Source organism: Suncus etruscus, chromosome 3, assembly GCF_024139225.1.
Source record: "Suncus etruscus isolate mSunEtr1 chromosome 3, mSunEtr1.pri.cur, whole genome shotgun sequence".
NCBI classification, from domain to species: domain Eukaryota; kingdom Metazoa; phylum Chordata; class Mammalia; order Eulipotyphla; family Soricidae; genus Suncus; species Suncus etruscus.
Window position 1 is genome coordinate 37,438,699 of NC_064850.1, and position 25,598 is coordinate 37,464,296.

General features: G+C 39.2%; 1 protein-coding gene across 1 annotated transcript in view; it reads left to right on the forward strand.

The window, feature by feature from the left end:
- The window catches only part of UNC79 (unc-79 homolog, NALCN channel complex subunit), a 307,457-nt gene that overhangs the window by 235,239 nt on the left and 46,620 nt on the right, over positions 1 to 25,598 (forward strand). The window contains exons 42-43 of the mRNA XM_049769769.1: positions 5,711 to 5,779; positions 9,351 to 9,461. Of these exons, the coding sequence (XP_049625726.1) occupies positions 5,711 to 5,779; positions 9,351 to 9,461 (180 nt within the window). The remainder of the gene's footprint in view (positions 1 to 5,710; positions 5,780 to 9,350; positions 9,462 to 25,598) is intronic.

Consider the following 25,598-nt stretch of genomic DNA (forward strand, 5'->3'; position numbering starts at 1 on the left):
CTAGTGAGTGAAGCAAGGTAAGTACAAGGTTGAGGAGAATAGAGAACTGGAAAGTACCATTCCAAGCTGCCAGGATCAGCTGGAGCCCACTGGCAGCTGGAATTTAGACCTGCATTGTTGAGAACCTTCTTTCCCAAAGAATATTCCCTGATTTAAAAACACTCTAGGGACCTATAAATAGCCAGCTCTGTCTTACAGCCATGTTGAGTGTATCAAATAGGTCAGTAGTTGCCTTAGGAAGTACTTGTGAATGGTTTTAGAATTTTTTTTTTATTTAAACACCTTGATTACATACATGATTGTGTTTGGGTTTCAGTCATGTAAAGAACGCCACCCATCACCAGTGCAACATTCCCACCACCAATGTCCCAAGTCTCCCTCCTCCCCACCTAACCCCTGCCTGTACTCTAAACAGGCTCTCCATTTCCTCATACATTCTCATTATTAGGAAAGTTCAGAATGTAGTTATTTCTCTAACTAAACTCATCACTCTTTGTGGTGAGCTTCCTGAGGTGAGCTGGAACTTCCAGCTCTTTTCTCTTTTGTGTCTGAAAATTATTATTGCAAGAATGTCTTTCATTTTTCTTAAAACCCATAGATGAGTGAGACCATTCTGTGTTTTTCTCTCTCTCTGGCTTATTTCACTCAGCATAATAGATTCCGTGTACATCCATGTATAGGAAAATTTCATGACTTCATCTCTCCTGACAGCTGCATAATATTCCATTGTGTATATGTACCACAGTTTCTTTAGCCATTCATCTGTTGAAGGGCATCTTGGTTGTTTCCAGAGTCTTGCTATGGTAAATAGTGCTGCAATGAATATGGGTGTAAGGAAGGGGTTTTTGTACTGTATTTTTTGTGTTCTTAGGGTATATTCCTAGGAGTGGTATAGCTGGATTATATGGGAGCTCGATTTCAAGTTTTTGGAGGAATCTCCATATCGCTTTCCATAAAGGTTGAACTAAACGGCATTCCCACCAGCAGTGGATAAGAGTTCCTTTCTCTCCACATCCCCGCCAACACTGTTTATTCTCATTCTTTGTGATGTGTGCCATTCTCTGTGGTGTGAGGTGGTATCTCATCGTTGTTTTGATTTGCATCTCCCTGATGATTAGTGATGTGGAGCACTTTTTCATGTGTCTTTTGGCCATTTGTATTTCTTTTTTGTCAAAGTGTCTGTTCATTTCTTCTCCCCATTTTTTGATGGGATTAGATGTTTTTTTCTTGTAAAGTTCTGTCAGTGCCTTGTATATTTTGGAGATTAGCCCCTTATCTGATGGGTATTGGGTGAATAGTTTCTCCCACTCAGTGGGTGGCTCTTGTATCCTGGGCACTATTTCCTTTGAGGTGCAGAAGCTTCTCAGCTTAATATATTCCCATCTGTTAATCTCTGCTTTCACTTGCTTGGAGAGTGCAGTTTCCTCCTTGAAGATGCCTGTAATGTCCTGGAGTGTCTTGCCTATGTGCTGTTCTATATATCTTATGGTTTTGGGGCTGATATCGAGGTCTTTAATCCATTTGGATTTTACCTTCGTACATGATGATAGCTGGGGGTCTAAGTTCAATTTTTTGCAAGCAGCTATCCAATTGTGCCAACACCACTTGTTGAAGAGGCTTTCTTTGCTCCATTTAGGATTTCTTGCTCCTTTATCAAAAATTAGGTGATTGTATGTCCGGGGAACATTTTCTGAGTATTCAAGCCTATTCCACTGATCGGAGGGCCTGTCTTTATTCCAATACCATGCTGTTTTGATAACTATTGCTTTGTAGTACAGTTTAAAGTTGGGGAAAGTAATTCCTCCCATATTCTTTTTCCCAATGATTGCTTTGGTATTCGAGGGTGTTTATTGTTCCAAATGAATTTCAAAAGTGTCTGATCCACTTCTTTGAAGAATGTCATGGGTATCTTTAGAGGGATAGCATTAAATCTGTATAATGCCTTGGGGAGTATTGCCATTTTGATGATGTTAATCCTGCCAATCCACGAGCAGGGTATGCATTTCCATTTCCGTGTGTCCTCTCTTATTTCTTGGAGCAGAGTTTTATAGTTTTCTCTGTATAGGTCCTTCACATTTTTAGTCAAGTTGATTCCAAGATATTTGAGTTTGTGTGGCACTATTGTGAATGGGGTTGTTTTCTTAATGTCCATTTCTTCCTTATTACTGTTGGTGTATAGAAAGGCCATTGATTTTTGTGTGTTAATTTTGTAGCCTGCCACCTTGCTATATGAGTCTATTGTTTCTAGAAGCTTTTTGGTAGAGTCTTTAGGGTTTTCTAAGTAGAGTATCATGTCATCTGCAAACAGTGAGAGCCAGGATCAGCTGGAGCCCACTGGCAGCTGGAATTTAGACCTGCATTGTTGAGAACCTTCTTTCCCAAAGAATATTCCCTGATTTAAAAACACTCTAGGGACCTATAAATAGCCAGCTCTGTCTTACAGCCATGTTGAGTGTATCAAATAGGTCAGTAGTTGCCTTAGGAAGTACTTGTGAATGGTTTTAGAATTTTTATAAAAAAAAAATCCCTGCTATATCAGATTTGATACTACCTCTGATAACCTTTTTGGGTGGGGGGAAGTTATTGGGTTGTTTCAAAACCATCTATATTTTGATCTTATCAGATGTCTTCAGTATATGCAATATCCTAAAGCATTTGCTAATTAATTTGAGGCGTTATTCTGAATGTTTTTTATTGTTGTTTTTATTTTGAACCACACCTGGCAGTTCTCAGGGTTTACTCCTGGCTGTATGCTCAGGAATCACTCCTGGCAGGCTCAGGAGACCAAATGGGATGCCACAGATCAAATCCAGTTGGCCTCTTGCAAGTCAAACACCCTCTCAGCTGTACTATCATTCTGGCTCCTGTTTGTTTTTAAATGTAATGCCAGGGGCTGGAGTGGTGGCAAAAGTGGTAGGGCATTTGCCTTGCACACACTGACCTAGGACAGATGGTGGTTCGAGCCCCCAGTGTCCCATATGGTCCTCCAAGCCAGGAGCAATTTTTGAGCACACATCCAGGAGTAACCCCCTGAGCATCACTGGGTGTGGCCCAAAGAGAAAAAAAATTAGTCCCTAGAAATGACAAAGTTATTCATGTTGGGTTTTTACCAATGCCCCCTACCACCATTTTTCTTTAACTTATCAGTCTGCCTCTATGAGAGGCTCTTTTAAAGTATATCTATGTTAATATATATGTATATATATGAATTTTTGCATAGTTCCATTGCTAAAAGTGTTTCAGACATGATACTATAATATCTTTAAGCACCTTCTCCTTCTTCTGGTTGAATGCTTCCCTCCACCATATAGATATTACCTTCTCCTTGTCTTATCCCTCAGTCCCTTCAAGTGGCATGTTTCTACTGAATACCAGTTCTCATATTCTTTGTTTCCTTTGTCTTTCGATATTTGTCATTCCACCATATGTCATTCCAACATTATCTTTTATTGGGGGAGGGTTGGGTCGCACCCAGCAGTGGTGCTCTGGAGTTATTCCTGGCTCTGTGCTCATAAATTGTTCCTAGCTTGGGGGGACAATATGGAGTACTGGGGATCAAACCTGTATCAGTCTTGGGTCAGCCGCATGCAAGGCAAACACCCTACTACTGCGCTACCACTCCAGCCCCACCATTATGCTTCTTGGTATCCCACTTATGAGAGAGAGCATTCAGTGTGGGTCTAAGTCTGATGAGGGGTAATGCTGAGGAGCAGCTTTCTAAATGATGGAGAATGGTTGGCCAGCGCTTCTCAGAGGACCACTTTCTTCCTTCTGTCATCAGGACACAGAATTGCAAAGATTTACTTGTGGTTTGCTATTGTAATCAATTTACAACATTAAATAATATTATTGCTTATTCTTATTGAGGCATTTTCTCCCAAATCCATGAACTCAATGAAAAAAGTAGACATTTACATGAAATTTGCTTACACATGGATAGACATACTGAGTATCATACTGAGTGAAATGAGTCAGAGGAAGAGGGACCATCATAGAATGATCACACTTATTTTTGGGATATAAAAAAAACATAAAGTGAGAATAATACCAAAGCCAATAGAGGTGAGGGTCGGGAAGACTAGTTCATAGTAGGAAGCATGTACAAGGTAGGGTGGGGAGGAGAGTGCAGTTAGGGCAGAGAAGAGACCTCTGTGGCAGTGATAGTTGGAATTTATCACTCTAGACAAGAACTGGGTCTTAAAAGGAGGAAAAGTGCTTTGTACAATACTCTCTCAGTAACTGAATTGCAAACCATGATACCTAAAAGAAAAAAAGGCAGGGTGTCACCTCATCCCCCATCTTCCTGTGTAATCTTACCTGATGGTAAGACCAGCCCATTTCTGGGAGGGGTCTTTGGAAGGTTACAAAGGGGTTGTCTGAGGGGTGTAAGAGGGTGAGACAAATTCTGGAGGAGAAGCCTGGAGAGAATGGACAGTTGAGGTAGAGATTATAGAAACAGGTTGAGGTACTGGGTGGCTGAAGGAGCCTGCTTAAAAGGCTAAATTAAGGCCACACATGGTGGCTATGGCTTGTAATGAAACCTTGTCTCCTGAAACTTCATGATTGACTGTGGATTATTTCCCTGCTGCTACACTGAACCTTCAGACCCACTGGCTGGAAGGAGTTGCAGGCACATGCCCCGGGCTGGCAGAGAAAGGCCTCACCATCCACTCATCACCATCCACAACCAGCCAGGACTCTACAATTGATATGTATCTCTACAGTTAGGGAAAAGAGAAAAGAAAAGCAATTGTTATAGAGGCAGGCTGGCATGGAGGAAGAGTCTGGAAGAAAATTGGGGATATTGGTGACTGGAATAAACACTAGTGATGGGGCAGGTATGAAATTCAATCACCATCAATATTTTAATCTGTATCTCATGGTGATTCAATAAATAAAAGAAAAAAGTAGACATTTTATTATGAAATCTTGCAGAAATAAAGCTCAAATATATTTGTAAGACATGGCTTTCTCTTGTACACATTTTATTGCCTTTTCCAGTAATTTTTCTCCATATATTTTAGTAGTAGAGAAAGCCAATAGGTCTATTTGAATTATTAAACTTTATAGTTTTGAAGCAATCTTAGTTGTTATTCCATGCTCCTCTCTTACAAACTTTTCAGAATTGACACATTTAATGTTTACCCATGCATCTGTCAGTTTGTCAGTCCATCTACCTACTGGGAGTCCATTTACTTTATGTCATTCCATTCACTCAATTCTTTTTTTTTTTTTTTATTGTTTTTTGGGCCACACCCAGCAGTGCTCAGGGGTGACTCCTGGCTGTCTGCTCAGAAATAGCTCCTGGCAGGCACGGGGGACCCTATGGGACACCGGGATTCAAACCAGCCACCTTTGGTCCTGGATCGGCTGCTTGCAAGGCAAACGCCACTGTGCTATCTCTCCGGGCCCCCATTCACTCAATTCTTTATCAAAATCTTGGATTTAATTTTAGGACTATATCTCTGAGAAATAGTTTGGGAACAGTATCTAATCATTTCATTGTTTAGCACTACTTAATTGTATACACTTTTGAAACTTGAGTGTTTTTTCTTTCAACATATATAACATCTTCAACAAGTATAAGACATGGAAAAATATAGTCAGATTTTTTTAAAATTTTGCTACAGTAATTACTTAGAGAAAATACATGGAGCAAAAGATATAATAATCAGGGTACTGACTTTCCCTTCTTCATATTTGTTCACAGTGTTCTTTAGATTCCAGTTTGAGAATAATGATTTGCCTGTTGAAGATTCCATCTACCAATGCCACAAGGGTATGTATGCTTTGGAACATGGGACTGATAGGCATAAGAGCTGAACCAAAAAATACAGGAAAGTAACCACAGTGAAGAAATGGTCACTGCACACAAATGGTCCACCTTCAGCTATCTTTCCTCTCCTCCTATGTTTAGTATGTATAAAGAGCTGTTGTAATAAAGAACAACATGATTTCATTTAAAAAAATAAACAAACTCTAAGTCCTGGGTCATGTCCCTCAATCCATTCTTCACATGACTAAAGTAATCCCTCTAAAGAATCACTGGTCTTTAGAAATATAACTCAACCTTTTTGGTTCCTTGAATAAGTTCTCATTTCTTTGAGGATAACATTCAAATTTCATACTTGGTATATGAGGAGATACTTCCTCAACATTAGCCTTCCTCTCTAATTACTCTTTACTGATCCTATCCTCCTTGAATCATCATAAAACTAACAATAATGCTTGTTGAGCATTGACCCTGTAGAGGCATTTGTCCTTTAATTTCTGCTTGCCTTGACTTAAGCCAGTTTTATTACCCAACATGCTTTCTACCCATATCAGGGAAATGAACTCTTCAAGATTCCATCGAAAGGAAAGAGTTCTTATATTCTTTGTAGCAACTTCCCCCTGATTCACATTATAGGATACTTTAGTTCTCTAATTTAGCACTCACATTATTTGGAGGCCTCTCCAGTAAGAAAGAACTTTACAAAATCCAGCTCTCCTTCACATTTGAATTTCTAGCTACATTTCAAGGCTACTTCATGGGCCATGATACATTGATTTGTATTATAATGGCTTGTTAATAAACCAAGTAGGCGCATCGCCTATACCTTTTAACCTTGACTGTGCTTTTATACCTTCATGATTTATGCTGGAAAGTTGCAAAGAGATCAGAGGATCTAATCAGTTCATTTACCAATAAGGTAACTGACTCAGAGAGAAGCAGCTTAGCCAAGGTCACAGAGCTGATTAGTGAAAGATTTGAGACTTGAGCCAAATTCTTTGATCCAAGCTCCTATTTCCACAGTACCTTACCTCATTTCCCCCATTGTTATGCTCTTTTGCTGAACAAAAGAGTAAGTTTCTCCACAGGTTTGAATTTAGGATTTGCTTGTTATCAAATAATCACAACTTGGGCTGGACTGATAGTACAGTGGGTAGGGCTTTTTGCCTTGCATGCAACTGACTTGGGGTTAATACTTGGCATCCCATATTTTTCCCTGCACCCTCCAGGAGTGATTCCTGACTTCAAAGCCAGTAGTAATCCCTGAACACCATCGTGTGTGGTCCCAAAACAAAATAAAACAAAAAAATCACAACTTTTTGCAAACTTCTGCCCTTCCTATTCTCTACCCAAGTGAAGGACTTTCTGAAGTTAAGAAAGACAAAGAGATGAGCTGAAGACTTATAAATTGGAGGATAGAATAAGCTTTCTGAGAGAAAACATCTCGTTAAATTCTTTGGTTTTGACTGGGAGTTTAACAGCAGAGTTTCGCAAATACCATCATTCCTTTTTCAGTTGCTGATTCCAGAGCTCTGGCTAGATAGTACTGGTCAGTAGAGACAATGCCGTGCCCCTTTCTTTTAATCATACTTAAAGACACACTCTCTTGAGGCTTTATCACCATTCTCTGCACCTGTGAAGCTTGCCTAGCATAGGCACCTCAGCTGTACATGCCCATAGTTCCTCATAAAACTCACAAATTCATAAACATGAATTTTTCTGACAAAGTTAAATATGCATACGTTATGTTACCTTCACCTTACCTGGCATAAATTAAGGCCCAATTTCCTCTCTTTGGTTCAAGTCCTACAATCTATGTTGACTAGACTAGTTTCCCAACTTTTTGACTCTTTTCTATTCCATTGCTTCTTGACTATATGGCAGACACACTTTCTGGCCATTGTGCCTACATTTAATATCAACTAGTGACACACTTATGTCCTCCTTTATGTGTTAGCATCCATGCAGAGTAGAAAACACAAGATCAACCATGTAAGGTATTTTTTTATATGCAAAGTACAAGTGAGTTTCTGTGAATATAAAAAAAGACAAATTTCCTGTTTTCCAGGCAACTAACATATAATTGTTTCATTTTTGTTTCAGTAAGGGGCAAAGATTTCAAACAATCTCATATTCTTTAATTTAATTATTCAGACCTAGTATTCTGTTTTATAGAACAAAATTAAAATGTGAATTTTATATAAAATACATTTATTGGAGTGCTACAATAATAATTCAGTATGACTTGCTGAATTAAAGTGAATATTATGACCATTTAAGTAACCTGGAAATTTCTTGGTTGATATGGTTGGTAGAAAAAAGGTATAGGCTTGTATCTATATCCAACCTCAAGTCAGTAAGCCAGCATGTGATGAAGAAGGGAAATAGATCAAAATATTAACACTGGATGGTGGGTTTGTGGATGATTTTTATTTCCTTGTCATCTTTCCTGCAGAATTGGTGTTTACACATTGAGCATGTATTAATTTCATGAACCAGAATCTAAGGACCAGGATCATAGAGGTTGAGAAGTAGAAGAAAGCATGGGATGGTGGTCTTTTAATTAATTCTGTTTGATGGGCAGAACAATTTCCCTTTGGAAAGTTGCCCCGGATCAGAGATTTTAATTTCATTCAATAGCTCTATGGCCTTAGGCATGTTACTTGCCTATAACATTGACTCGGCTGCTGCACAAGGATGAGAAATATCAGAGGTTATGCTACAGGCAGAGCTACAGTAAGGAGAATTTCCTGTCAAGTGCTTTACAACCCTCATCTCTGTTACTTCTCAGAACAACATGAAAGGATGGAAGCCATTATTATCCTCATTTTACAGAAGAGAAAACAGTTCAGAGAATTAAAATATTTATTCCAGATCCCAGGGAGGTAGAGTCTGCAAATATTTAGGCGAGAGAACTTGTATTTTTCATGAACTTTTTATGAGTAATACTTCACCAGAGGAGAAGACTTTGGCATGAGATAAACTAGAAGAAAACCACTGTTCTGTTTAATAGTTCTCAACTTTGCTTGACACCCAGTGGTCAATTCTTGTTCCTTGGTGACTTAAAAAATCATTAAGGGCCTAACATTAAACGTTTTGATATGAGGTTCATCTGGGAAACAAGATGGCACCCCTTCCCATAACCATTGACAGGGTACTGGGTCATGGTGGATTTTATGAAGTAAACTGAGCTTTGGTTATTCCTTATAAGGGTGGTTTGAGTTATGTAACTGAGATAGTAAACTAGAAGATAGAAATCTGGGGGGGGATTAAATAAATGTCAAAATTTCTGAGAAATGAGTGCAAGTTCTTAAGGTGAATCTCAGAGTCATCACTCAGGGTAGATTTGTGGATAGGGTCTGAGTTAGGTGGGTATATTAATAATGACGCTTGGGCAAATGGGTGATTTTTAACAATACTGTGATTAAATTATGATCTCTTGATCATTCATTGAAGGTACTTTTGGTAGGCCAAGACTATCCTGAAATGAATGATCCCATTGGTGAAAGTAGCATAATACCTTATTTTTTGCAGAAGAATCAGCAGTTGATCTTATGTGACCTCAATATCATTGCAGAGTTTGTTGGAACCATTTTCCAAACTGCTCAGCTTCGTCATTCAGAACGCCGTCTTCACTCTGGCTTACCTAGTGGAAGTGTGTGGTCTGTGTTACCGAGCCTTCACTAAGGTAAGCTTGCGAATGCTGTTGTGTTCCCCAGGAAACAGAAACCTGGCAGAAATATATTCTCTTCCTTTCTAACAGTATCATCATCCTTGTTAGATTAGTTTTCATGATATAGTTTTTAAAATTATTCTGGGCTACATGAAATGTATTCTATTCTTTTCTTTTAGAATAGAAACGTATTTTCTAAAATAGTTTCTAGAATACAACATAGTTTCTAGACTAGAACATAGTTTCCAGAATAGAAACCTATTCTTTTCTAACAGTATCATCCTTGTTAGTTGATATGTTGTTACCTAATCCTTAGATTGGCTGTCATGATATAGTTTTTAAAGTGTATTATTCTGGACTAGAAGGTAGGTCATCAGTTAAGGAGCTTACCTTGCTTATAGTCAATCTGGGCTTGAGTTTTGGCATCACATGTGGTCCCCCAAGTGCTGCCAGGAACGACCCCTGAGTACAGAGCCAGGAGCAAGTGCTGAACACTGCTAAAGGTGGTTCCCAAATCAAAAAGTAGTAGTAGTAGTTGTTGTTGTTGATGTTGCTGTTGTAGAAGTAAATGAAGAATTTTAAAGACCAGAGATAGTATAGGTGGTAAAGTGATTGCCCTGCAAGCAGTCAACCCTGATTCAATGCCCAGCAGTGTATCTGAAGTACTAGGTTTACTGCTCAGCTCAGAGCTAGGGATAGAACCCAAGTGGTCCAACTACCCCCCCACACACACACCACCACACACACACACACACACACACACACACACACACACACACAGAAAAAATAATTCTATGGAGGTGTTTAAAAGACACTTAAAACACACACCTACACACATAAACTGACTTAGTAAAAATCAGAGACTTTGAGGGTCAGATGATTTAATAAAGAGGAGGTATTTTGAATGAAATGAGATTATGGTCAAAAGAACCTTTTAAAATCTTTTTCAAGGTCACCACCCCATGCTCTGTGGACAAGCCGCCACTACATATCATTTTTATCCCCAAAGTAGAAAAATAGCTGCTTGTCATTTGTAAAAACTAGTGAAGCGGTCCCAATTCTAATCATCTGTCTGTCTCCTCTCTTCTGGCTTCTCGTCCTCTGAGATGGTAATCTCATCGCTTGTCATCTTGCCCTAATAATGGTTTCTCTATTGCATTATTGCTCGTGCCCCCTGGCCCACCACTGAAGAAGTGGAAAAGTACTGCTTGCCCATTGCACACAGCAGCCTTGTTGGAGCTGGTAGATGCAGTGCCCATGGAAAATCAGAAGGCAGGGCAAATTGAGGGCATCTGTCCTTAGGAACAGTGTGTAAATGTCGCCCTTCCAATCTCCAACTTTTCCAGGTTTACGTTCAATAGGGTCTTTGTTTCCGTTGTTTTCTCTTGAGCATTCAGAATGGTTCTGTGTTCATGTTCAGTTCTACAGCCCCTTTATTTTTCTCATTAAAAAAAATCTAATAATATAGCAAGGCTCTTATTCTGTTTTAAACAGCTGCCCTTGTCTTCTTCCTAACCCTCTTGTGTTCATTCTGCCATGTGAAGTGTTCCATGTTTGTCTTCTATTTAGTTTATGATTATGAAATATTTCTGACTCTGCTTGGAGCACTGTGCATTCTAATTATAGAAACAAACAGCATTAAACTCATTCCTGAAAAATAACTCATGTCCTTTTTCCACTTGAAAAGTACCTCTGTCAGACAGAGCACCAAATACAATGAAAAATTGTTCAATGTTTAGAGGTCATTTTATTTCTGAATTTCCTTGGTGTTTGATTTATTTAAATTATACTTTTTGTTTAAAGAAGCAATATAAGTTGATATTTCATATATTGAACATGTATATATATTGTTTCTGGGGGCCTTTACTAATTTTAATTTAAGATATTCAAGGTTTTGAGGGGCTAGAGAGATAGTACAGTGGGTTAGGCTCTTTCTTGCCTTTCATGAAGCTGATCTGGGTTCAATCTCCAGAGTCCCATATTGTCCCCTCACTCTACCAAGAGTGATTCCTGAGGACAGCCAGGTGTGATCCCCTATATATGTATCTATATATAGTCAAGGTTTTGATATTATGTTATTTTCCCTTATAAGCCACTTGATAACTTTAGTGGTCTTTATTGGCTTCTTTTTACTATTTACTATTGTCATCTAGCTTTCTTCATTCAACTTGAAAGGCCTTTTACTTGTAGAAAGTCCCAGTCCTGGGCATAACTAGCTAATAAGAAGTGGTTGAATAGGCCAGAGCAATAATGCAGTAGCTAAGGCACTTGACTTACATCTGGCTGACACAGCATCCTGTATGGTCCCCTGAGCCTGCCAGGAAATGATTTCTGAGTGCAGAGCCAGCAGTAAACCCTGAGCATTGCCAGGTGTGGCCCCAAAACTAAAACAGAAGGAAAGAAATTGTTGAAGTATTACAATATCTAATTAACCTTTATCTGTATATAATAAAAGAAAAGGCATGAGGAAGTTAAGAGCTTCAAAGACTTCCCTTTCTGGTAATTGGCCATCCTAGCTCCTTAAATTGTACCCATGCATAACTCAGTATGGGGGGTGTCACAAAAAAAAACAACAACCAATTGACAACAGTAAAAGGTTTCTGAACATGCAGGGATCAGAATATTAATTTAACTCAAATGTGTTATGATTCAAGGTATTTCTGCAACTCATGTTATATCTCTCAAGTGCAAAGGAGTCAAGAGTGGAATATGTTTGGAAACCTTGATCTATATAACTTGAAATCTTCCTCTTCAAGCACTGGAAATGAGAAATGAAATGTGATAAACTCAGTTTTAAATATATATTTAATTCTTATAAGAATAAATAAGGACAAAAATGAAGAGGGATGTGTGGCCAGTTGGTGATTATGTAAGTTAAGGTTCTATCAGTCTTGGGCTAAGTATTATTTATCTTGATAATTCAGTGGCTTGCATTTTAAAGCCCACACAGGAAAGGACATGAGGTCTTGGCATTATTTCAGGCTGGAAGTTGGAAATAAAAGTTTGAACCTTTGAAAGATTATACATTAAGTAAAAGGGCAGTTTGTAGGGGGAAATTATTCTTACATGAAGTTGACAATGTTATCTGTCTGTGCCCAGGAGGAACTGAAGGAATTACAGTTTTCTCAAGGAATTAGAAAACTCAGGCCTATCTTTGAACTGGTTTAGAGCTTGAATTTATAACATCCCCATGCTCTGGGAACCCCCACCTAAAAAGCTATGTAACATTAGCTTGGCATGTGTGATAGATACAAAGTCCAGGAGCATCCCTAACCTTTCTAGAAGGTTATGTCTTTAATCTAAGTCTAAGTAGATCCCATTAAGGAAACTACTGATGAACATGGACTCCCCATCTAAAATTGCAAAACACATGAAGAAATAATCCACCATGGCTAGATTAGCAAAGTCAACCAACAAGATTTCCCCCCTGTAAGAACTTTGACTGTTATAGCATTGAGACAGACTTAGATGAAAAGCATATAAAGGATAACCAAAGCACACAAGATGATAGATGTAACTCAAGGGTTGGGTGTATAAGGGTTTAGGCTTCATTTCTCTTTTTTGTTTGTTTGTTTGTTTTTGGGCCACACTCAGCGGTGCTAAGGGGTTACTCCTGGCTGTCTGCTCAGAAATAGCTCCTGGCAGGCACGGGGGACCATATGGGACACCGGGATTCGAACCAACCACCTTAGGTTCTGGATCTGCTGATTGCAAAGCAAATGCACTGTGCTATCTCTCCAGGCCCTGGGCTTCATTTCTAATACTGCACAGCTCCCCAAGCTCTTTTAAGAGTGTTGCTGGTAACCCCAAAGCAGTTCTTGAAGCACCAGCCCCAACTAACAACAATCAAGAAAACATGAGAAAAAAAATCTATTCACTTTTAATATTTTGTTTTGGGGCCCCAACTAGTTGTGCTTAGGGCTTACTCCTGGTTCTCTCAGGGATCACTCCTGGAGAGCACAAAGGATTGGGAGAGGGGGGTTTAAAAAGGGTGTTGGGGATTGAACCTGGTCAAATACTCTCAAGGCAACTGCCCTAAATCTGATGTATTATTACTCCAGTACACTTTCAAAAAGAGTCACTTTTAAAAGGAGAAAGCCTGACAGATTTGAACAAAGTAGAAATTCCAGAAATGAAATGGTCATTGATACTTAAAAAAAATATAAAACTCTGTGCACAGGTTAGATATAGCCACAGAAGAAATTAATAAAATAGAAAATAGACATGAAGAAAATATATAGGATGTGTGTGAGAGAGATAAAGACCATATATGAGAATTTGACCTATTTGGTATTTCAGGGAGTTGATAAAAATAATGAATGCCCTAATTGGGAAAGTTCAGTGAATCCTAAAATTTTCATAAATTTCCAATGTGTATTATTTGGTATAATAGCCAAGACAAATGAAGTATTTTAAGAGCCACCACGTGAAAAGATTGTATCTAGAATGACAATGAGTTTCTCCATAACACAGTTGAAGCTAGATTATAATGGGGGTGGGATGTCTAAGATTTTTTTAATAGTTAACTGACTCCCTTAAGTTTTTTTCAATAAAACTAATTTAAGAGTAGAGAGGACATATACATAATGCTAAGGAAATAAGAACCTTATAGTTCATTACTGAATTAACTACAAAAATGAATGTTGTAATAAGAAATAAATTATACCAATAAGCAAAATGTGAACTTCATGGAGAAATGACATGCATGGAATGGGAAAAATTGAAAAAAAAAAAAAGGTTGAAGCTATAAGCAACCATGAGACCATACAGCAGCACTAATGATGGTTAGGCAGGTGTATGTAGAAACAATATCACACCAAAGTACCAGATATTAATAACCCACGAGATGGGAGGGGAAACTTGGCTTTGGAGTACAAAACAGAGAATACTAACCATGGGGGGTGAGAAAGAGGGAAAAGACAGGGCAGAGGAGAAAAAACACAGGTTCAGTGTGGAGGTACATATCAAAACTGTAAACATTAACCCAATTTTAAAAATGTGACCTAAATTATAAAATCATTTATTTCATTTATATAACACATGTGATATATTATTGTATACAATAGGACATCCAATTTATGTAATATATTTAATATGTTATTATGATAAATGACAAAGAAATCTCTAATTATTAACCTCCCCCAAATGATGGGAGAGGTAAGTGTGCAGTTGGGAATTGGAGTTAAAGCATTCTGTTTTATTTTATCTTATTTTATTGTTTACAAAAGGGGAAAAGATAACGGGTAGTTTTAAATTCTCCATTATTCTTATGATCATTATTACTTTTGCTGTTATTTTTTATCCTTTTCCACTCCTCTGTTGATGTTACTATTGCCTTGATGGGGCAAACATCTTCTTGGTTCTGGTGCTCCCCGACATTTGGTTGTGCTTGCCTGGGGTTACACAACAGGTCATGGTGCTCACACTCAGCTTCAGTGCTCAACTTAGTACACTGATTTCTTTTGTTGAGATAGTAGTGCTCATTGAGTGTTCATCGTGCACACCTGCTCGTTGAAGTCACACTTCCTGGCTGTAATGATTGCAATTTTTTTGTTGTGGTGGTGGGACTTTATGGGATTGCAGAGTTATGATGCTCACACAAATGTGTGGCCAGACCTGCTGGGCTCAACCAGATCAGCTGCTTGCATTGTGCTGAGCCCACGAGACTGCACCAGTGCTTAAACTCCTGTTCTTGTGCTTAAAACTCAGCACTCAACATCACTGAATAACTCCTAAGCCCAATTCTCTGACATCAAATGCTTAAGGACACGTGGAAATGTTTTAAAGGTGAATATTCTACAAGTGAGAAATGAAATGTGTCAATTTAAGTAGAGGAAAAAAAAAAGAAATAAAAAAGTTAATTGAAACTAAAGAGAATCACAGAACATGCTAGAATTAAGATGATAACATATATTTTAGATATCCAAGAGATTCTTGTCTACTTATTGTTATTATTATTATTATTGTTGTTGCTGTTTTTGTTGCTGTTTTTGAACAACACCTGGCTCTGCACTCTTGAGTCACTCCTGGCAGGCTGGAAACCATATGGGATGCTGGGAATTGAAACCAGGTTGGCCGTGTGCAAGGCAAATGCCTTATCCACTGTGCTATCACTCTGGCCTGTTATTTATGTATTTATTTTTTGTTTTTGGGTCACACCCAGCATGCTCAGGGGTTACTCCTGGCTCTATGCTCAGAAATCACTCCTGGCAGGCTTGGGGGACCATATAGGATGCCGGGATTTGAACCACCATCCTTCAGCATGGAAGGCAAACACCTTACCTCCATGCTATCATTCCAGCCTCACTGTTATTTATTTTTTATAAGACACATCTCAGTCACATCTAGAGCCAGAGTTTGAACCCCAGCACCACATAGTCCCCCTGGTGTGGCTTTTAGGTGTGACTTTGAAGACCTCTATAAGCATTGTAGAGGTGTCCCTGGTGGTTCCCAGGACTGTAAGCCATCACAAATCCATGCCCTTGCATCTTTATGTTAAACCACTCAACCCAGCTGGCAGAGTATGGCAGGAGTATTGGCTGAGTCTGGCTCAGGCACCCAGGGCACTGCTTTGGAAGCCCTTTTGCCATATCTAAAATAGAATAAAACAAAATCTAAAAACACTGAAAAAGTAAAAAAAAGAAAGAAAGAAAAGAAAAATATGGAAAAGATATGCCAAGCAAATACTCTCAAAAGAAAGCTGAATTCAGTAAACTTTATTTCAGTTGAAAAGGCATTATTATAAAGGTCATTCTATATTGATCAAAGGAATAATTTTCAAGAGGAAATGGAACTAATCCATTTCAAAATGTATTCAAAAATGAATAGGATTAACAAGAGCAATGCTTAAATTTGCAATCTTTCTAGGTGATTTTAACACATCTCTTTCCATAATTGAGAAAACAGACTATAAAAGCGAGGGAGCAGGGAGAAAGCTCAAAGGTCTACATGTGGTTTGCATGCAGAAGCATTGGGTTCAGTTCCTGGCACAGCTTAGTCCCCTAATGCCCCTAGCTGTGGTTCCCAGTCATATATTTTCAACCCCCAAATGAATGAGATGATAATAGACTTGAACACTATCATGAGTAGACTGAATCCAATAGACATAAAGAAACTCAAAACCACCAATTTGATATTTTAGAGAACATTCATAGCATAGAAGAGATAATGGCCATAATGGAAGCCAGCACATCCTGGAGAGTCATTTGTTGAAAAGAGCAATTTTATAACCATGATGCTACTAAATGATAAAGCAATCAAAGAACACCTATACCTGAGTTTAGATGTTTAAGGGGACCTAGTACAGGACTCCCTAAAAGGGCCATGTTTTGGTATATTAAATTTTCTGTGAGCATTGAGGCAGCTGGAGCAATTTGGAGCTTCTTGGTTAAGACCTGGAGCTCTAAGCGAGGCCCCCCCACCATGTCAGGGTAGAGTCTGCACACTTAATACACACACACACACACACACACACACACAAGTGTGCCCTGCTTCTACCCTGAAGAAGCCCCCTTGAGAGCTTTTTCTTGACTTCCCCTGAGTCTCAATTGTCTGCACCTGCATCTCTGTGTCAAACACTGTCACACTCTGTACAGGGGTGGAGGGTGCAGGTAGGGTCACCAGTGGCTGCAGGGCTCTGGAAACTCAGGCCCTTGTTCAGATGGTCTCTGTGTGTGTTTATATACTGTGTGCATATACTTCTAATTCATGCAGAGGTGTTATCTGGGTTAATGGTGTCTGAGACTTGCTGTGCTTAGAAATGAAAAAATACATTTGAATAATTCATAGATCAAAGGGGGCCTAACAGAATTTTCAAGCATATTTTGAACTGAACAACGTTGAAAAGATTGTGAGCCTTCTAGCCCATTTCAAGAAAGTTTATAGGCTTAAATATTTGTTTTTGAAAAGAAGGAATATTTTGTTTTTGCTCCTAAAAGCTAAGTCAAAATAAGTAAGTTAAGTGAAATTAGAATAACAGCCACCAGAAGACAATTGAAGGAAGACAACCATAACAACAGAAATAGAGATGAATGTACTAGAAAAATTAGCATTGCCTTATAAAATAGGTGATTCTAGTTGGTAAAGAAAATACTTGAAGATGAGTATATATGTTACTATATAGAATTTGGAAAGACTAATCAGGAAATCAGGAACAAAAAGGGCACAGAAAAATATCAACAATAAAAAAAAGAAAACATAACTATTACTAGAGGTTTCAAGATGAACAGTTTTATGCCAGTAAATTTAAATTCTTGGACAAAAGGGACTTTTTTCCCCTCAGAAAATGTAATTTATATTGGGCCAGAAAGATAGTAGAGCAAGTAAGGTGCTTGCTCTGCACTCTGCCAACCCAGGTACAATTTCTGACATCCCATATGGTCCCTGAGCACTGTCAGGAGTGATCCCTGAGTGTGCAGCTAGGAGTAGCCTCTGAATACTGCTGCTCCAAACCAAGAAAATAAAATGTAATATAGCAATCAGAAAAAGAAGACAGGACTTAAATGATTAAAAAGTGTAATCAGTCATTTGAAACTGATTCACAAAATTCATTCCAGCTTTATCTGTATTTCTGTAATGTTTTAAAGTTAATTCCCCTTTTCTTTCCCTTTACTGTAATTGTTACAATGTTCAGGGATATGCTGACCTGTGATGCCAGCACAGGTCATTGTAATGTTCATTTTTGTTTGTTTGCTTGTTTTGTTAATTGTTTTTGAGCCATACCCTACAGTACTTGGGGAGCTATTCCTGGTTCTGTGAACTGGGGTTGCTCCCAGAAGATCTGGGTAGATCATTTGGTATCAGGACTCAAACCCCAGCCTTAGCATGCAAAGCATGTGCTATAAAGTGGTGAGTGGTCTCTCTGCCCACTTGTACCTTTTTAGCTGTGATACTTCCCAAGTGTGATGCTCATATCTTCAGTCACAGTGCTCCCACAGACTTGCACACCTTTAGCTGCAGTGCTCCAGGGCAAGTGTTCTTGGCTGAGACAGTTATGGTTGTGGCAATTGTCAGTTTGCTGTGGTGCTCACACACATGCTCTCAGAGATTTCTGACACTGGTACTGGCAGTAATTCCTAAGGGTTACCCCTCATTTTGTGGGTCTCACACATACCTGGCTACAGTCTACCTGGAAATTGCTTGCAAGTCTGGGAATAACAGACTACACTGCCATTAGGCAGAAATTGCAAAACTGCCTGGACCATCTAGACGCACATGGGACACTAGGGATTTGAACTCAGAGCCACATGTTTGCAGGGAAGGTTCTCGAAGCCACTGCACCAGGCCCCTTACTCCAGTTTCAAAGACAGTTTATCTTATGTATTTATGGGCTGGATTGATCTCTGGACATTACATAATCTAATGCAGAGAATTGAAGAAAAAAAAGGGGGAATAAAAGGTATTTTATGAGATAGTAGAATCATGATGCCAGCCAGATAAGAGCAATGTGGGGAAGGAAAAATTATTGCTCTCTTTTACTTCAAAGCTGCATAAAATGCTGAAGAAATAAAAGCAAATGAATGCTTTAAAAATAAGTGTGAACTCCAAGAAGATTTTCTTGAAATAAAAAAATTTTAAATGCTAGAATATGTCAGCGAAAACATGCTAATTGATGAAAGGGGAAATAATCTTATCATGATGTCATTTGTAAAAGCACTCTATGTAAGTCAATATCCATTTGAAACAAGCTCCAATTGTGAATAGAAAGGAGCTTCTTTAACTTGATAGAAGGTGTCTAGCAATCGGCCTTTAGCACACATTATACTTAGTGGTAAAATGCAAGCCGCAGTCCCTTTAGAATCATAAAAGAGAAGAGATTGCCTGTTACCATCACATCCATCCATTATGGACTTGAGTTCCTCCCCTGTTCAGTAAGACAGGAAGAAGAAATCAAAGGTAACCAGATTGGGCAAGAACAACAAAATGCTTGCTTTTCCATAGATGATGATTATGAACTACAAAGAACCATCTGAGGCATTGATTTTTTTTAATTTAATAAATTTTAAAAGAGACTTCAGCCAGGATCATGGATACATAAGAATATCCAAAAGTTATCCACCTTTAATATTTACTTATGAGTGATTATAAATCCTGCCATGAAAAAAGAATAAATTTATTCTAAAATTTATTCTAAATTTTCTATAACTGGAGCAATAAAACAATGGGGAAAGCATTTGCCTTGCACATGACTAACCCAGGTTCGATTCCTGGTATTCATATGATCCCCTGAACCTGCCAGGAGTGGTTTCTGAGCCCAGAGCCAGGAGGAACCCCTGAGCACCACTAGATGTACCCCTCTAAAACTTTGATGGCGATAACCAGACATTTGCTTAAACAGCATTAAATAAATGGAGAGTTCATGTTCATGGTTAAGGGTACAGTATAATAAAGAAGTTGATGGGCCAGAGAGATAGCACAGTGAGTAGGGAGTTTGCCTTGCATGTAGCTGGCTCAGATTTGATCCTTGGCATTCCATATGATTCCTCAAGCATGCCAGGTGTGATTTCTGAGTTCAGAAGCAGAGTATCTTCTGAGCATGGGTATAAACAACAACAAATACATAAAAAAATAAAGAAGCTTATCCTTATAAAAATAATGTGTAAATTCCTTTTTATTTCAGTGAGAACCCTGGACTTAGTCTCTAATGATGCTAACTAGGTCACTGGACACTCGCCTTCCAGTTCCCAAAACTTTCTGGTGTTTCGATTCATGAGACAACACCCTGTGGTGCTGGGAAGCCCCCACCAGTACCCCTACGACTTGACCTACATTCCTACTTACTTATTTTCTTTGTTTTTAGGCCACATCTGGCAGTATTCAGGGCTTACTCCTGACTCTGCACTTAGGATTCACTCCTGGAGATACCTGGGGGAATCATATGGGATGCCTAGAATCAAACCTGGGTTGGTTGTGTGCAAGGCAAGTGCCTTCCCTGCTGTATTATCGCTCTGGCCCCTACATCCCTATTGTCACTTTAAAAACTTGCAGATAGGACCAGGCAGATGGCCCAAGTCATAAGAGCACATGTCTGAGCCATGAGGCCTGAATTCAGTCCAATCCTAATAGGCCCCACCCCCAGCAGCACTAGGTGTGACTCTCAAGACCCCAACACTAATGGACTCTCCAGCAGCACTCCACCAGACCTGACTACTGAACATCTGGCCTGAGTCACCATCATCAGGAATGCCCCTGACTTCCACTCTACTAGGATGACCCTTAAAAAATGAAAGTGAACAAAATGTTTCCTAAAAAGTCTTAAACAAAATGGGGCCAGCAAAGTGGCACTAGAGGTAAGGTGTTTGCCTTGCAAGTGCTAGCCAAGGAAGGACCGCGGTTCGATCCCCCAGCATCCCATATGGTCCCCCCAAGCCAGGGGCAATTTCTGTGCACTTATACAGGAGTAACCCCTGAGCATCAAATGGGTGTGACCCCCCCAAAAAAATAGTCTTAAAAAAACAAGATGCTACTCTAGAGAGAATGACCAGGCTGAGGTCTGGGGCCACATAAATGCAGAGAGAAGAGTCTAGTGTGCAAGGGCTGGGGTGCAGGTGTTGGCCTATTTGTAAATGAAAGACATAACTTCAATTCTGAGAGGGATTCACTTCCGAGTCCAGAACCTCCCACTCTGTCTCCTCAACTTTTCACCAGGATCACAAAAGTTAAGACATTCAACTGTAAAATAACCCCCCCCATTGTAAAATCACCCCACACACATATTTTCACCCCCTGGTAGACAGGTCTGGTGCAAGTTGGTAACTGTGATGAATTAATAAGCCAAGCCAGTCAGGAGAGAGTCTGGAGTTGGTTTGCTTCTCGCCTTGTGGAATCTCTAAGCACCAAACCCAAACTGCCTTTTCTCTATTCTCACAGAATAAAATCCACTAGGGTGGGACAGAGTAGGGAGATCCAGGTGGGCTTTTACATATCAAATGAGAGGTTTAAAGGAAAGAGGAAGATGGTACGAAACTACGCTTGCCCAGTGGGGCCCGACCGTGAGAAATTGTGAATGTTGTCTGTGTGTGTCTGTCTCCTGTCCTGTTGCCTGAACCTCTTGGGAGTGGGCTGAAAGAGGCTCCAGAAAACTCGCTCTCCCAGAGGCTCATTTAAGGGCGGGAACACCAAGGAACTGCTTCATAATGTGAAAACCAGCTATAAGCAGTACTTTGCAGAAGTCAGGTCCCTTGTTTGTGACCGCACGCTGGAAAAATCTACGAAACTATGCCTGCCCAGTGGAGCCCAACCATGAGAAATTGTGAGTGCTGCCTGTGTGTGTCTGTCTCCTGTCCTGTCGCCTGAACCTCTTGGGAGTGGGCCGAAAAAAGGCTCCAGCAGAGCATGGCCACTCCGCTTCGCTACGCGGCCATGCGCTCTTCATAAAGAAAGAACGCCATTGAAACAAGAAGAAAACAATCACATTAAGAACTGTGCTGGATTACTAAAGCCCAGCATTTCTCCCCAGACTGTCTTCTCTGCTGTATGCTCGGGCATAAGATTTGATCCTGTGTGAGGTTTCATCCACGGAGGACACCCCTTCCTTGGAGGCAAGTCAACTCACCCATAAAGGGTGGAGCCAGAGGAGCGTGTCCGTGTATATCATTTAGCCAATGAATACCACCACAACACGTAGAAAAACCCACAATACAAGTGTGACAATGGGGAAACAACGCGGGCCAGCATCAGACATAGAGAATGAAGATGACAGTTCTGATGACCAGAAAACGACCAACCAACTAATCAATCTCTCAGATAAGGAGTTTAGACAAGCAATATGGAAGATGCTCAAAGAACTCAAAGAAACCATGGATCAAGTTGAACAGAACACTAATAAGAAAAAAGAAAATATGAAGACAGAAACCACAAAACTCAAAACTGAAATAACAGGTCAAATAAAAGGCCTGAAAAAATCAGTACATGAATTGAATGACAAAATGGATAAGCTCTACACCAGGGTAACAGAAGCTGAGAATAGAATTGGTGCTGTGGAAGATGAGATAAATAACAACTCCATACAGCAGAAGAGATTGGAAAAAAAAACTTAAAGCAAATCAACAGACAATGGAAAAATAAGTCAAAGAATGTGAACAGATGAAAATAGACGTTTATGATAAGCTCAACAGAAACAACTTAAGAATCATTGGAGTCCCAGAAATCCAGGAAGAAAATTTTCAGGAAGAATCAACGGTCAAGAACATAATTAAAGAGAAACTTCCAGAGCTAAAGAATATATGTGATCAAATCCTGCATGCCCGAAGAGTACCAACCAAAAGAGACCCCAGAAAAAATACCCCAAGACACATTCTAGTCACAATGACGAATCCCACAGATAGAGACAGAATTCTGAAAACAGCAAGATCAAAATAGGAAATTACATTCAAGGAAGCATCCTTGAGATTTACAGCAGACATGTCACCAGAAACACTCAAGGCCAGAAAGCAGTGGTGGGACATAGTGACAAAACTCAATGAAATGAATGCTTAACCTAGAATACTGTACCCAGCAAAACTCACTTTCTGGTTTGATGGAAGAATACATGGTTTCACAGACAAAAAAACAGCTCAGAAACTTTACAGACTCAAAACCAGTCTTAAGAGAAAAACTGAAAGACTTAATTTAAAACAAGACTGACCAAAAGACACACCAAATTTCGATATAAAGATGGCATTAAATCCCAGGACAATTCTTTCAGTGTCAATGGACTAAATGCACCAGTTAAGAGACACAGAGTGGCTAAATGGATCAAAAAACTCAATCTAACCTTCTGCTGCCTACAAGAAATGCACCTGAATAGTCAGAACAAACATAGACTCAAAATAAAAGGCTGGAGGAAAATTATCCAAGCAACAACACCCATGAAAAAGCTGGAGTGGCCATACTAATATCAGATAATGCAAACTTTATACTCAGGAAGATTGTAAGGGACAAAGATGGACATTTTATATCAATCAAGGGGTATATAGAGCAGGAAGAAATCACTCTCCTAAACATATATCCACCGAATGAGGTGTACGAAGGTAAAATCCAAATGGATTAAAGACCTCGATATCAGCCCCAAAACCATAAGATATATAGAACAACATGTAGGCAAAACATTCCAGGACATTGAGACTACAGGCATATTCAAGGAGGAAACTGCATTCTCCAAGCAAATGAAAGCAGAGATTAACAGATGGGAATATATTAAGCTGAGAAGCTTCTGCACCTCAAAGGAAATAGCGCCCAGGATACAAGAGCCACCCACTGAGTGGGAGAAACTATTCACCCAATACCCATCAGATAAGGGACTAATATCCAAAATATACAAGGCACTGACAGAACTTTACAAGAAAAAAAAAATCTAATCCCATCAAAAAATGGGGAGAAGAAATGGACAGACACTTTGACAAAGAAGAAATGCAAATGGCCAAAAGACACATGAAAAAATGCTCTGCATCACTAATCATCAGGGAGATGCAAATCAAAACAACTATGAGGTACCACCTCACACCCCAGAGATTGGCACACATCACAAAGAATGAGAACAAACAGTGTTCGCGGGGATGTGGAGAGAAAGGAACTGCTGGTGGGAATGCCGCCTAGTTCAACCTTTATGGAAAGCGATATAGAGATTCCTCCAAAAACTGGAAGTCAAGCTCCCATACGATCCAGCTATACCACTCCTAGGAATATACTCTAGGAACACAAAAATACAATACAAAAATCCCTTCCTTACACCTATATTCATTTCAGCACTATTTACCATAGCAAAACTCTGGAAACAGCCAAGATACCTTTCAACAGATGAATGGCTAAAAAACTGTGGTACATATACACAATGGAATATTATGCAGCCATCAGAAGAGATGAAGTCATGAAATTTTCCTATACGTGGATGTACATGGAATCTATTATGCTGAGTGAAATAAGTCAGAGAGAGAGAGAATGAGAGAGACGCAGAATGGTCTCACTCATCTATGGGTTTTAAGAAAAATGAAAGACATTCTTGCAATAATAATTTTCAGACACAAAAGAGAAAAGAGCGCACCTCATGAAGCTCACCACAAAGAGTGATGAGTTTAGTTAGAGAAATAACTACATTCTGAACTGTAATAATGTAATAATGAGAATGTATGAGGGAAATGGAAAGCCTGTCTATAGTACAGGCAGGGGTTGGGTGGGGAGGAGGGAGATTTGGGACATTGGTGATGGGAATGTTGCACTGGTGATGGGTGGTGTTCTTTACATGACTGAAACCCAAACACAATCATATATTAATTAAGGTGTTTAAATAAAATAAAATATATTAAAAAAACAATATTGATTTTAACTTGAAAAAAAAGAGGAAGATGGGAGACTGTCTTTCTTTTGGGTTCATAGCTTGTTGTCATCCTACAATTCTACCCTTTCTTTTCAAAACAAAACAAAAAAGTTGAGAAAGGCTACAAAGCTTTGTTCTCCTTCTTTTCACTAGAGGCAGGAACCCCAGATCAAACTTTGATTATTATTTTGCATAGACACAGTAAAAGTTGGTTGTAAAAGCATCAAAGATTAGATTGTTTACATTGTTCTCAAAATAATCAGCTTTTTTCATATCTTTACATATCACAATTTTTTTCACAGACTTCTCTGAAAATAAACATTAGAAATTTTCTGCATATGCATTTAATTTAAAAAAATTCTTAAACATTCTTACACCGTCAGCTGTCATCTTTGGCCTCTGGTTAGAGAGCCCTTTGGTAGCTGATTTTTATAAAGAGCTGAGATGGATTAGTTAGGGAACTTTAGGCTATTTGTACTCTGATGTCTGGTGGATGCACACTAAAAGCTCTTTGGTGGAAGATAATATTGCAGATCCCTCATGAAATCGTCTTTCTCCTTCCTTTTGTTATTGTTACACCCTTTATTCTACCACTAGGATGGTGCTTGGGATCATACTGGAGACCTTACATTTTAAATCAGTGAGGCTTTAAATTTTAAGCATTTTAAGGCACTGGGGCTAGAGCAATAGCACAACAGGTAGGGTGTTTGCTTTGCATGCTGACATATCCTATATGATCCTCTGAGACCACCAGGAGTAATTCCTAAGCCTAAAGTCAGGAGTAACACCAGAGCACCACTAGGTGTGGCCCAAAATCCAATAAAATAAAATAAAATAAATTAAGCTGGTGCTGTACCACC